Source organism: Aquarana catesbeiana, linkage group LG02 (assembly GCF_042186555.1).
Source record: "Aquarana catesbeiana isolate 2022-GZ linkage group LG02, ASM4218655v1, whole genome shotgun sequence".
Classification (NCBI taxonomy): Eukaryota; Metazoa; Chordata; class Amphibia; order Anura; family Ranidae; genus Aquarana; species Aquarana catesbeiana.
Genome location: NC_133325.1, coordinates 78,602,652 through 78,616,377, shown reverse-complemented (window position 1 = coordinate 78,616,377; position 13,726 = coordinate 78,602,652). Strand labels below are relative to the sequence as shown.

Sequence of the window (13,726 nt, the reverse complement as noted above, 5' to 3'; positions counted from 1 at the left end):
TCACATTGATACAATACGATATGATACACATAAGCAACAGAGTTGCATTAATAGGAAAAATCTTAAAGTGACTCTGTTGCTTTTTAAAAATAAATGGAATGAGCAGCATTCCTACAAAAACAGCAGTGAATACTTACTTGTCTCACTATCTACATTGACAAATTCTGGTCATAGTCTACCGTGCAGGTCTAAGCTTGCTGAATGTGGTACAATTCCGTGTGTGTGCCTTTCCCCGTTTGTGTTCTGCGGTTCCTTCCACCGACACCTTTGTCTCAAGCACATCAAGTGTGGCAAAAACACCAACCATTTGGGTACCACATACTTGACTTGAATCTGTCCCTCCTCCTTACTCACCTCAGTCTGTCCCTGCTATACCTCATGACCTCTCGGCAGCCTCCACTGACAGGGATGATGGTATAGCACAGGGTGTCCCAGGTCCTTGCAGCACATCTGCCAGCAGCACACCACCACAATAGCCAGCAAATTTCTCTGCCCCATCTGCTGCAATGGAAAAAAAAAATACAGTCCCTGTCAAATAGGTGTGGAAAAATTGTTCTTTGTGTGTTAATTGTGCCCATGAAACCTACACCAAAAACATTCCTCTAGATGAAATCAACACCCACAACACTAGGCAGCCTAGAAGTCCTGCAGAGATTCCACATCCCAAAAACACTTAATCGATGACAACGGCATCAGGGGCTTCATAGCTGCTGGTAATCCAGGACTGATTCATTTTGACAAAAGTCAGACGGTCCAGGGAGTCTGTGGACAGACGCGTTCTATGATCACTAACAAAATCTCCAGCAGCACTGAATGCGCGTTTGGAAAGCACGCTGGATGCAGGGCAGCCCAGCAGCTCAATAGCATACTGGACAAGTTCTGGCCACTGGTCTATTCTCATGACCCAGTAAGCCAGTGGATCGTTGACTGGAAAGCTCTCCATCTCTGTTTTCGCCCCTAGATAATCATCCACCATGTGATGCAGGCGCTGCCGATGGGATGTGGAAGCTGACATCCCTTGGCAGCGAGGACTAAATACATTCAGAAATGCATCACTTAGGCGGCCACCTTCTCCACCTCTCCTCTCTTGACCAACAGAAGCCTCAAAACTACCTTTCCATGACACTTTTTCATTTTTTGGACTTCATAAATGCAATTATTGATGCAGCAGCTTCTATACACAGTACAGATGTGCCACTTTACAGGTGGACTAAGGGGACCCCCCAGGCACTATATTGAAAGGAATTTATCATTTTAATACTTTCACTGTAAGCATCAATAAATCACTGGTCATTTAACCGGTTCCCGACCGGCTCGCGTATATATAGCGTGGCACAATGGCACCGCTGCGCGAAATCCCGTACCTGTACGGGGCATGCTCTCGCCGCCAGGGGGTGCGCCCGCGCGCCCCCGCTGCGTGCGTGACCATCGGATTTGTTCCAGAACTGATCAATCTTCAGGTCCAGGCCAATGATTTATGGCCTGGACCTGCTGATCGGTTCTGGCAAATTAAATCTTTTCCCTGCCTGTAAGTGTAAACACAGGCAGAGTAAGTGATGTCATCTCCCCTCGTGGAACTCTTTTCATTCCAGAGAGAGGAGAAAGGACATCTCACAGTAAGTTGCACCAACACTACACTAACACCAGCACACATAGGTACACTTGTCACCCCCCAATCGCCCCCCCCAGTTAACCCCTTCACTCCCTATCGCAGTGTCACCCAGTGCAGTTGTCCGATTTTTCACTGATCACTGTACTGGTGTCATTTGTGACACTAATCAGCCTTAGGGCAGTTAGTGGTAGGCCCAGGTAGCTTTAGGGTACCCCCCTAACCCCCCTAATAAAGGTTTAACCCCTTGATCACCCCCTGTCACCAGTGATCACCATATTAGTGTTATGGGTGACTCTGGTTAGTTAGTTATTTTTTTATAGCATCAGGGTACCAGCCGTATATTACCTAAATAAAGGTTTAACCCCCTGATCACCCAGCGGGTGACATCAGTTAGGTTTTAGCGTCAGTTAGGATCCGAGTCGCCACAGGCAGCATTAGATTAGTGCCACCAGTAGAGCTAACACCCACACACACACCATACACCTCCCTTAGTAGTATAGTGTCTGAACGGATCAATATCTTTGATCTGATCAGATCTATACTAGCATCCCCAGTAGTTTAGGGTTCCCAAAAACGCAGTGTTAGCGGGATCAGCCCAGATACCTGCTAGCACCTGCGTTTAGCCCCTCTGCTCAGCCCACCCAAGTGCAGTATCAATCGATAACTGTCACTTACAAAACACATAACTGCAGCGTTTGCAGAGTCAGGCCTGATCCCTGCAAATGCTAACAGTTTTTTTGGTAGAGTTTGAAGCAGTCGCAGACAGTCAGGTGCTCTTTTTTCCTGTGAGTCTCACTAGTTGTACCAGTAACTTTAGAGGCCCAAATGTCTAATCGAAGGTACACTAGTGAAAAGGCCTACACGTTTCTGAGCATGACAGATGAGTGAAGAGGAAGTCACCTGTCACCAATCTGTCAGATTCAGGCTCAGAATACGATCCTGTAGTTGGAAAGCGGCACCCTGACAGATAGCTCTGACGACGGAGTAGTGGTCCCTGCCAAGGTCAGGCATACCTGACCCTGTTCTTCTGCTGTCGTATGGAGCAGAGAGCCAGTACTAGTGCCGCTCATCCTTCTAGTGAACTGGCAAGCACCAGCGGCCTAGTACATCCTGGTTGTACATCCAGCACTACAGTAACACTTGGTGACGTGGCGAGTCCCATAAGTGCAGTTCAAGCTGGTGAGGTGGCTAGCACAAGTAGTGTCCCACAGCCACCAAGAAGACAAAGACAGGCCCGTTGAGCCCATAGTGCCCTTCCTGCTGCATTTGCCAATCTGAATTGGGAGCCCACCACTTCTGCAGCACCCGTACTTCCCCCATTCACTGGCCAAACCGTAATTCAGGTGGAAACAGTTGATTTTACGTCACTTGATTTTTATTTTCTGTTTTTCACGGAAGATCTCTATAGATCTATTGTGGACCAAAGCAATTTGTATGCTGGTCAATTTATCGCCACTAATCTCCAACTGACCCTTGACAGAGATTGGAGGCCTATTACGGTGTCCGAATTTAAGACCTTCCTGGGCCTATCCCTCCTCATGGGCATAACTAAAAAAAGTGAGTTGCGGACATATTGGTCCACTGACCCAATTCACCATTTGCCTGTGTTCTCTACCTCCATGACCAGGACACGATACGAGCAGTTCAGGCATTTCAATGACAATGAACTCTGTCGTCCTTGGGGGGACCCTGAATACGATCGGCTCTACAAAATTCGGCCCCTCGTAAACCACTACATATAGTTTTATGGTTTACGAGGCAAGAGATAGTTACGTAGAGCCGGAGAACTGCCCAGACTACATAGGGAGCGCTGGTAAGATTGTGTGGGACTTGGTGTCACACTTATTCGGAAGGGGGAACCACTTGTATGTGGACAATTATTACACAAGCATGCCACTTTTTAGATCACTTGTTTGATCATGGAATTGGTACATGTGGCACCATGTGATCTAATCGCCGGCTTGTAGATTCCCATCTTAGGATGGGGAGAGAGCCTGCTTGAGTTGTAATAATTTGCTCGCTGTGAAGTGGAGGGATAATAAGAATGTTTTTGTTCTGTCCTACCTTCACGCAGCCACGATGGTCCAAATTCCAACAGCGACTGGTGTTGTGGAGAAACCCCTCTGTGTCCACGAATACAACCTTAATTTGGGAAGGGGGGACCTCAATGACCAGTTGATGACGCCATACTTATTTGCCTATAAGGCCAGACTCTGGTACAAAAAAGTGTCCGTATACTTATTTCAATTGGCTCTGCTGAACGCTTATGTGCTATACAAAGCTTCAGGATGAACTGGATCCATCCTTAAATTCCAGGAAGAGATCATCACAGCCCTTCTGTTTCCAGAGGGTGCTATGGCCCAACTTCCCAATGCAAATGCAGTGAGTCGGCTGCATGGGAGGCATTTTCCGTATGTCCTCCCTGGCACCCCTGCCAATCGATCACCCCAAAGAAGATGTCATGTCTGTAGCAAGCGTGACACCCACTATTGTTGTCCCTCCTGTCCTGACCAACCTGGTCTCTGCATCGGTGAATGTTTCGAACGCTACTCCACACTAGTGGAGTAATAGCGTAGGGTATAGCACTGCGTAGACTAGGACACACTTTCACAGGGTCTCTAAAGATGCCATCACATTTTTAGAGACCCAAACCTGGAACCGTTACCGTTACAGTTACAAATAAAAGTGTAAAAAAAATATAAATAAAAAAGTTAAAAAAGAAACAAAATAAAAAAAGCCAAAAATTGTTGTTGTTTTATTCTTTCTCCGTTCTCTCTCTATTGTTCTGCTCTTTTTTACTGTATTTTTTAACTGCAATGTTTTATTGTTACTATGTTTTATCATGTTTGCTTTTCAGGTATGTAATTCTTTTATACCTTACTGTTTACTGTGTTTTATTGTTAACCATTATTTTATTTTAAGGTACGCCGTTCAGCTGCAGCACTGATTTATTTATCTTGACAGCAACAGTGACTCCAGTGCTGTAGGAGGTGATTTCAACACAACAGTTAAAAAAAAAGAGCATATATGCTGAAGCATGGGGGCAGGGATGGAGGGGCAATTTGCCCCTAACATTAGGGGCGGATTGCCCCCATGCTTCGGGATATATATTTTTTACTCTTTTTTTTTTTACACAGATTATTGTTGTTTTATTGAGTTAATGTTTTATCTTTACCATTGTTTGCTTTTCAGGTACGCCATTCAGCTGCAGCACTGATTTATTTATCTTGACAGCAACAGCGTATATGCCCAACAAGGACCAGCAACGTACTGGTATGTTGCTGGACTTTGAGTGCTTATACCAGAATGATGCCTGCAGGTTTAGGTATCATCTTTGTATTGTTCTTTTCAGCCAGTGGTCAGCTTTCATGTAAAAGCAATCCTAGAAGCTAGTTAGCCACTAGACTGCTTTTACAAGCAGTGGAAGGGAATGCCCCCCCTCCCACCGTCTTCTATGATTTTCTCTGGCTCTCCTGTTCCACTGGGGAACCTGAGAATGCAGCCGGTGGTTCCGCCAGTTGACCATAGAGCTGATCGAAGACCAGAATGGCTCCAATCATCTCTATGGCTTAAGAAACCAGAAGCTACGAGCATTTCACAATTTCTGTTTTGCCGGATATAAACAATGCCATTGGGAGATTGGGAAAGCATCTTATCACACCGATCTTGGTGTGGTCAGATGCTTTGAGGGCAGAGGAGAGATCTAGAGTCTAATAGACCTCAATTATTTTTAAAAAGAATACCTTTCACTGCCTATTGCTATCATAGGGAATATTTACATTCCCTGTGAAAAAAAAATGAAAGGAACAGTGTAAGAATAAAATAAAAAAGCAAAATAAATAATAATAATAATAAAAAAAAGCACCCCTGCCCCCCATGCTTGCGCGCAATGGTGAACACAAGCGTTGGTCTCGTGTCATATGTAAACAGCAATTGCACCATGCATGTGAGGTATTACCATGAATGTCAGATCGAGGGCAGTAATTCTAGCAGTAGACCTCCTCTGTAAATCTAAAGTGGTAACCTGTAAAGGCTTTTAAAGGCATTTAAAAATGTATGTAGTTTGTCGCCGCTGCATGGTTGTGCACAATTTTAAAGCATGTTGTATTTGGTATCTATGTACTCGGCATAAGATCATCTTTTATATTTTACCAAACATTTTGCCAATGTAGTGTGTTTTAGTGCATTAAAATTAAAAAAAGTGTTTTTTTTCCCCAAAAATCGCTGAGCAAATGCTGTGTGAAAAAAAAAAAACCAACACCCATCATTTTAATCTGTAGGGCATTTGCTTTAAAAAATATATAATTTTTGGGGCTTCAAAGTAATTTCTAGCAAAAGAAAAATATTTTTTCATGTAGATAAAAGTGTCAGAAAGGGCTTTGTCTTCAAGTGGTTAGAATAGTGGGTGATGTGTGGCATAAGCTTCTAATGTTGTGCATAAAATACCAGGACAGGTCAACCCCCCCCCAAATGACCCCTTTTTAGAAAGTAGACACCTCAAGCTATTTGCTGATAGGCATGTTGAGTCCATGGAATATTTTATATTTTGCCACGAGTTTCAGGGAAAATGACAATACATTTTTTTTTCACAAAGTCGTCACTAAATGACATATTGCTCAAACATGCCATGGGAATATGTGAAATTACACCCCAAAATACATTCTGCTGCTTCTCCTGAGTATGGGGATACCACATGTGTGAGACTTTTTGGAAGCCTAGCCACGTACAGGATCCCGAAAACCAATCACCGCCTTCAGGCTTTCAAAGGGCGTAAATTTTTTATTTCACTCTTTGCTACCTATCACAGTTTCAGAGGCCATGAAATGCCCAGATAGCAACAACCCCCCCCCCCCATGTCCCCATTTTGAAAAGTAGATACCCCAAGTTATTTTGCTAAGAGGCATGTTGAGTCCATGGAAAATTCTATATTTTGCTACAAGTTTCGGGAAAATGACAATACTTTTTTTTTTTTCACAGAGTTATCACTAAACGATATATTGCTCAAACATGCCATGGGAATATGTGAAATTACACCCCCAAATACATTCTGCTGCTCCTCCTGAGTACGAGGATACCACATGTGTGGGACTTTTTGGGAGCCTAGCCATGTACAGGACCAGGGTATAAAATGGTGATTTCACTTCTCACTACCTATCACAGTTATGGAGGCCCTGAAATGTCCAGATAGCACAACCCCCCCCCCCCAAATGACCCCATTTTATAAAGTAGACACCCCAAGATATTTGCTAAGAGGCATGGTGAGTATTTTTCAGCTCTCATTTGTTTTTGAAAATGAAGAAAGAAAAGAAAAATATATTTTCTTTTTTTCAATTTTCAAAACTTCAAATACTCAACATGCCTCTCAGCAAATAGCTTGGGGTGTCTACTTTCCAAAATGGGGTCATTTAGGGGGTGGGGGGGGGGGGTTGTGCTATCTGGACATTTCAGGGCCTCCATAACTGTGATAAGTACCCCATATCTTGTTTGTCTATTGTATGGATTCTGACCAAATCCTTTTGGGCAGGAGCACCCCACTCCCTCATCAGTGCCTCTCATTAGTGTCCACCTGTGTCATAGGTGGAGACCTTTTAGTTCTCCCATATAGAGGATTGTATGGCTCCCAAGGTTCAGAGAAGCAGGATCTCCCATTCTATGGATAGCGTAGAACCCAATAACCATGGGGTACTTTGTCGCAGTAAGTGGGCTTAAGCACCATATAGCAATACGGTGTGACCAAATCCCCATATTTTTTGATAATGGTTTTTGAAAATGTCTAGGTGTTTTAACCAGCCTTGCAGGAGGTAAATGTCTTTTTTGCATGTGTGCGCTGTAATATTTTGTTCTTTAGACTGCCAAAAAGTCCCACATATGTGGTATCTCCGTACTCAAGAGAAGCAGCAGAATGTATTTTGGGGTGTAATTTCACAAATGCCCATGGCATGTTTGAGCAATATATCATTTAGTGACAACTTTGCGGAAAAAAAAAAAAAAAAATATTGTAATTTTTTCGAAACTTGTGGCAAAATGTAAAATATTCCATGGACTCAACATGCCTCTCAGCAAATAGCTTGGGGTGTCTACTTTCTAAAATGGGGTCATTTGGGGGGGGAGTTGTGCTATCTGGGCATTTCATGGCGGAATTGTGTAAGGTAGTGAGGAGTGAAATAAAAAATTTACGCCCTTAGAAAGCCTGAAGGCGGTGCTTGGTTTTCAGGGTCCTGTACACGGCTAGGCTCCCAAAAAGTCCCACACATGTGGTATCCCCATACTCAGGAGAAGCAACAGAATGTATTTTGGGGTGTCATTTCACATATGCTCATGACAAGTTTGAGCAAAATATAATTTCAGTGACAACTTTGTGTAAATTTTTTGTTGTTGTCATTTTTCCTTGTCAAAAGAAGTTTATTGAGTATACAATGTTATAAAGATACATAAAGATACATAAAGTAAGTTTACAAGGATCTATAAAGTAAGCTCATTGTTCTACAGTAGGGTTTATATAGGTAAATATCATGAAATTTCAAATATTAAACATTGGGTTCACGTAAACCTAAATTAAAGATATATATCATTTCCTTAGTTACTTTTGTAGGTATTTAAATGATTTATACCTACTATACATATTGTTTACAAGTAGAGTGTATATAGGTCAAATAAATTCTGATAATGAGCTTTAATCATAAGGTGGAGAAAAGGAAAGAGAAAGAAGAAAAAGGGTTGAAAGGTAAAGGTATGGTCCACAAGGTTGTCCCGCTCGTCAGTTTATTATTCTTTTTAGTTCTCTTTGAAGCCTTAGAATGGGTGTCTCTGTAAGTCATTTAATCTGTTACCATGGCAACAGGACAGAGTCATTGAAATTTGACAGGAACTGTTGTTTTATCCAAGGATGCCAGAGTTTTTCAAATTTTGGAATTTGATTTTGATCGATGGCTACCATCTTAGCATGGGACATTGAATTATTCATTCTGTGAATTGTTTCTGCTAGTACCAATGTAGGAGATTTCCATGCCTTGGCCACTGTTTGTTTTGCAGCCGTTATTAGTTGGATCATAAGTTTGAATTGAGAGAGTGTTAACCATTCCGGTTTTAGATTAAGTAAAGTTAAATATGGATCTGGTTGTATTATTTTTTTAAATATTTTAGATGCAATCACGAAGACTTCCTTCCAGAAGGTTTGGATTACTGGGCACGTCCACCATATGTGTAAATATGTGCCTATTTCTGGGCATCCTCGAAAACAAAGAGCTGAGGTATTAGGTGAATATTTTGCCACTCTAGCGGGTACAAGGTACCAGCGAGTTAGGACTTTATAATTTGTCTCCAGTGCCAAGATGTTGGGTGAAGATGACTTAGATGTGAGCCATATATTAGACCAGTCCGTGTCTTCTAAAGTTCGTCCCAGGTCCTCCTCCCACCTCTGAACGTAAGAGGGTCTATTAAGATTTGCTACTCCATATAATTGATTATAAAGTGATGAAATTGTACCTTTAGCAAATGGATCTTTTGTACAGATTGATTCAAAAATGGATAATTGGGATAATGGTGTATCCCCCTTTAGGAATGGTGTATAGAAATTTTTGATTTGGAGATATCTAAATATCTCAGAGTTTGGTAGATCATATTTTTCTCTAAGCGATGGGAATGAAAGGAATGATTTAGATGCTATGAAGTCATTTAGTGTCTGAATGCCTGATGTTGTCCAAGCTTTAAAAGAATTTGGGTAGATCCATGCCGGATAAAAGGCCGGATTTCTGATAAAAGAAAGGAGAGGATTGTGTGGAGATTGTAACTGATATTTGGTTTTTAGTTTATCCCAGAGAGATAAGAAGTGTTTAGTTATGGGATTATGAATTTTAAAGCGGTCTTTAGGATCAAGCCATAATAAATTTGATATTAATAGAGGGTCATTTTCTGAAGCCTCTATAAATACCCATAATGGGATTTCCTGTTTTGCATGGTATTTGGACAGACTGGCCAAATGTGCTGCTCTGTAGTAGTTAGTAAAATTAGGGTATCCCAGGCCTCCTTTATTTTTGGGAAGATGTAGTGTGTGTATAGGTATACGTGGTTTAGAAGAACCCCATACAGGGGGTCCCCGACTTACGAACATCCGACTTACGAACGACCCCTACTTACGAACGGGGCCCGAGTGACGTCACTGCCGGCCGGCGCCATCCCTCTTCTTGCTGGAGTGTGAGCCGTTCCTGTGTTCCTGGCCTGGTTGTGAAGTTAAGGGGCCCCCCTCGTTATCCTGCCTGCCTGTCCACGGTCCGGGGGACTGCCAGTGGCCTGCCAGGCCGCTACAACTGCCCGTCGTGGCCGCGGCCTTGTCCGGCCTAGTGAGGCCTCCAGGATCCCCGGTCTTTCCTAGGAGTGCTGCCCCACGGAGGTGCACCACGGCCGGCCTGCCTGGACACACCGTCTACCCATCTCCCTGCTGTGCCATCAGGTGAGCAGCCTGTACTGCAGTACTGTAATATGCTTAAGATATACTGTATGTTTAATATGCAGTGTACTGTACCTCTGCTTCCTCCTGTCCCTGCCGCCATGTAAAGAGTGAGAGGGGAGAGCTGTGCTCCTCCCCTCTCAGCTATGAAAGAAAATCTAGCAGTGCTAGGAGGTGACAGGGTCAATAAAGGGAACCTGTCACCTCCAATTGCTATCACACAGGGAATTGTTTTCTCCTGTGTGATAGCAATAAAGTTAAATGAAAAAAAATTGATAAAAAAATAAAAATAAAAAAAAATAAGAAATACAGTATTAATTAAATAAAAAAAAAAAATAACAACGTAATTAAAGTAAAGAATAATTAAAATAAAAAAAATTATACAAAAATTTAAAAAAGTAAACGACAAGCTACAAAAAAAAAAAAAAGTGGTAAAAAAAAAAAGAAACAAAACATATTTGAACTAACCATGCCACTCCTGCCATCCAGTTGCCATTTTTGGGGGGGGTGGTTCGGTTGGCGGGGAGGGGGTGCATTGCGGAACTTGGCCTTGGGGTGGCAGGGAGAGCAAATCCGGCCCTGCTTGTACCACACACAATTGAATGAGAGCTCCACAATAGGCAGACGACATGAGCCCACGCTGGAACACAGGGACAGAATGTATCCCTGTGTCCCAGCACGAGCCCATGCCATCTACCCATGCGGAGCCCCCACCCAATCGCGCATGTTTTTTATACCATCTTTGCTTGGTCGTGAATGTAACCACTACTGTATCCTTCTGTTCTCTTTTAGCCCTGTTTTTTTGTACTGTACTGGATCCCACAGTGCTTGACGGCTCTGAGGACGCACAACAACCGGGCATACCTGTATCTATCTTGCCGCCACAGTGAGTGTTTTTATACAGTTCCAGTCTAACTAGAATAAATTGGTAATAAATTGGCTGGCTGCTACACTTTTTTTCCTTCTTGTTCTTCTTTTCTAGAGTGCACTTCATTCCACATTTTTTGTCTTCAAAATGCCGAAAAACAAATCTGATGCAAGTGCTGGTGATACAGCAAAGAAAAGAAGATCCATCACCATGGAAAATAAATTAGAAATAATAAAAAGATCAGAAAAAGGTGAAACTCCATCATCTATTGGCAGAGCATTGGGCTACAATCGGTCAACGATCGCAACGATTTTAAAAGATAAAGGTAGAATAATGGAGCATGTGAAAGGCCATACCCCAATGCATGCTACGATTATTACCAAGCAACGCAGTGGTTTAATTGTCGAGATGGAAAGGCTGCTGACAATTTGGATAGAAGACCAAAATCAGCGTAACATACCTATCAGTCTTACTTTTGTTCAAGAAAAGGCTCAAAGCCTTTTCAACGATTTAAAAGCTGCCCATCCAAGAGAAGATGATTGCAATGAAGAATTTGGTGCAAGTAGGGGTTGGTTCAATCGCTTTAAAGAAAGAGCTAATTTGCATAGCATTAGAGTTCAAGGTGAAGCAGCAAGTGCCGATGTAAGTGCTGCAAATAATTTTCCCAAGATATTGAAAGCTATTATTGACAACGAAGGTTATATGCCAGAACAAATTTTTAATGTAGATGAAACAGGCTTGTTTTGGAAAAAAATGCCAGCTAGGACCTACATTTCAAAAGAGGAAACATGTGCACCAGGACATAAGGCATCAAAGGACAGGCTGACTGTCTTACTTGGGGGTAATGCATCTGGGGATTTAAAGCTCAAGCCTTTGTTAGTGCATCACTTCTTAAATCCCAGGGCACTACGTAATGTCACTAAGGCATCTCTTCCTGTTATTTGGAGGGCAAATACAAAGGCTTGGGTTACAGCTACAATGTTTGAAGATTGGTTTTTGAACCATTTTGTCCCTGCTGTTGAACGTTACTGTTTGAGGGAAAACATTCCCTTCAAAATTCTTCTTCTCCTTGACAATGCCCCTGGACATCCAAACACTTTAGCTGACTTGCACCCCAATGTAAAGGTGGTATTTCTACCCCCCAACACCACATCACTACTTCAACCTATGGATCAAGGAGTCATAGCCTCCTTTAAGGCCTATTATTTACGGAGGACATTCTCACAAGCTATCAGGGCTACCCAAAAGGATCAGATGACCTTAAGAGAGTTCTGGAAGAATTATCACATTTATGATGCCATCAAAAATATTGCTGATGCTTGGGCTGAAGTGAAAGAAACAAATATGAGAGGTGTTTGGAAAAATTTGTGCCCCCAATTCACAGAAGAATTTCTGGGGTTTACAGATGAAGAAATCTCGGCAACCAGGCAAGCTGTAGTTACTATTGGTAATCAATTGCAGTTGGACATCAGTGAAAATGATATCATCGAGTTACTCGACTCCCATGGGCAAGAATTAAGCAATGAAGACCTTATGGAACTAGAGCAGCAGATGGCAGCATTTAGTGAAGAAAACCAGGACCTAGAAACTCCAACATTGAAAAAGTTTTCTACAAAACGGTTATCTGATGCTTTTCATCTTGTTGAAGCAGGAATGGCAAAGTTAGAGGAGCAAGATCCTGATACAGAGAGGTTTACCAAAGTTTATCGTACAGTTACTGACGGCCTGAGATGCTACAGGGCTATTTATGATGAGATAAAGAAAAGCGCTGTGCAAACATCCCTTGATGCCTACTTCAAGAGTCCAGCAGCTGAATCAGATTCTATAATAACAGTCCCATCCTCTTCAACAAGCCCATCATCCTCTACCATAATTGTTTAAGGTTGTACTGTTCTGTACAGTACTGTACAGTGTTTGAAAATGTTTAGGAATTTACATGTATGTATCTGCATCTACATGCACAGGTAAACATAAATAATATGTTAAACCAAACACCTGTCTACGTTGTATTTATTTATTTATAGAGCCACTTAAGTTTTTACTGCTGTCTGTATCCTCATTAGATGGATTTAATCTCACTTCCTGACTCTGAGACTGGATTTGCACTTAAAAAAGGTACCGTTCCGACTTACAAACAAATTCGACTTAAGAACAAACCTACAGTCCCTATCTCGTTCGTAACCCGGGGACCCCCTGTATAAAAGAAGTTGCTCTTTTTTGTACTATTCTCAAAAAATAGGAAGGAATTGGAATAGGGAGGACTCTGAATAGATAAAGCAATTTGGGTAGAATAGTCATTTTGATTGCATTAATCTTCCCTATCCAGGATAAAGGAAGTTGCGACCATTGTTTTATTAGATTTGTGATCTGTCTTAATACAGGAGGATAATTGGTTGAGAATAAGTCAGAATGAGATGCTGTTAAATGAATTCCAAGATATGGGATTGATTTTTCTGCCCATGTGAATGGGAGTGCAGCCCTAGCCGGGATCAATTCCATGTTTGTGAGTGAAATATTAAGCACTAGACATTTCTTAGGATTAATCATAAGGCCGGATAGGGCTGCAAATCCATCAAGAGCTGGTATTAAGTTAGGACCAGAGACCTGTGGTGATGATAGAAAAAGTAATATATCGTCTGCAAATATACATAATTTGTGTGTAATACCTCCTACTTCAATGCCAGTTATAGTTTGGTTTGTTCTGATGTATTGGGCCATGGGTTCGAGTATAAGGGCAAATAATAAGGGAGATAATGGGCAACCCTGTCGGGTACCTCTTTCGATATTAAAGGCTTCAGAT

At 42.1% G+C, this 13,726-nt stretch overlaps 1 protein-coding gene across 1 annotated transcript; it reads left to right on the top strand.

Annotated features, from left to right (window-relative positions):
• The first annotated feature begins 10,070 nt into the window (after positions 1 to 10,070).
• Positions 10,071 to 13,099, top strand: JRKL (JRK like). Its single transcript, XM_073613058.1, has 2 exons — positions 10,071 to 10,944; positions 11,041 to 13,099. Exon 2 carries the CDS (start codon positions 11,074 to 11,076, stop codon positions 12,805 to 12,807), a length of 1,734 nt encoding a protein of 577 aa, XP_073469159.1. The 5' UTR covers positions 10,071 to 10,944; positions 11,041 to 11,073; the 3' UTR covers positions 12,808 to 13,099.
• The last annotated feature ends 627 nt before the right edge of the window (positions 13,100 to 13,726 follow it).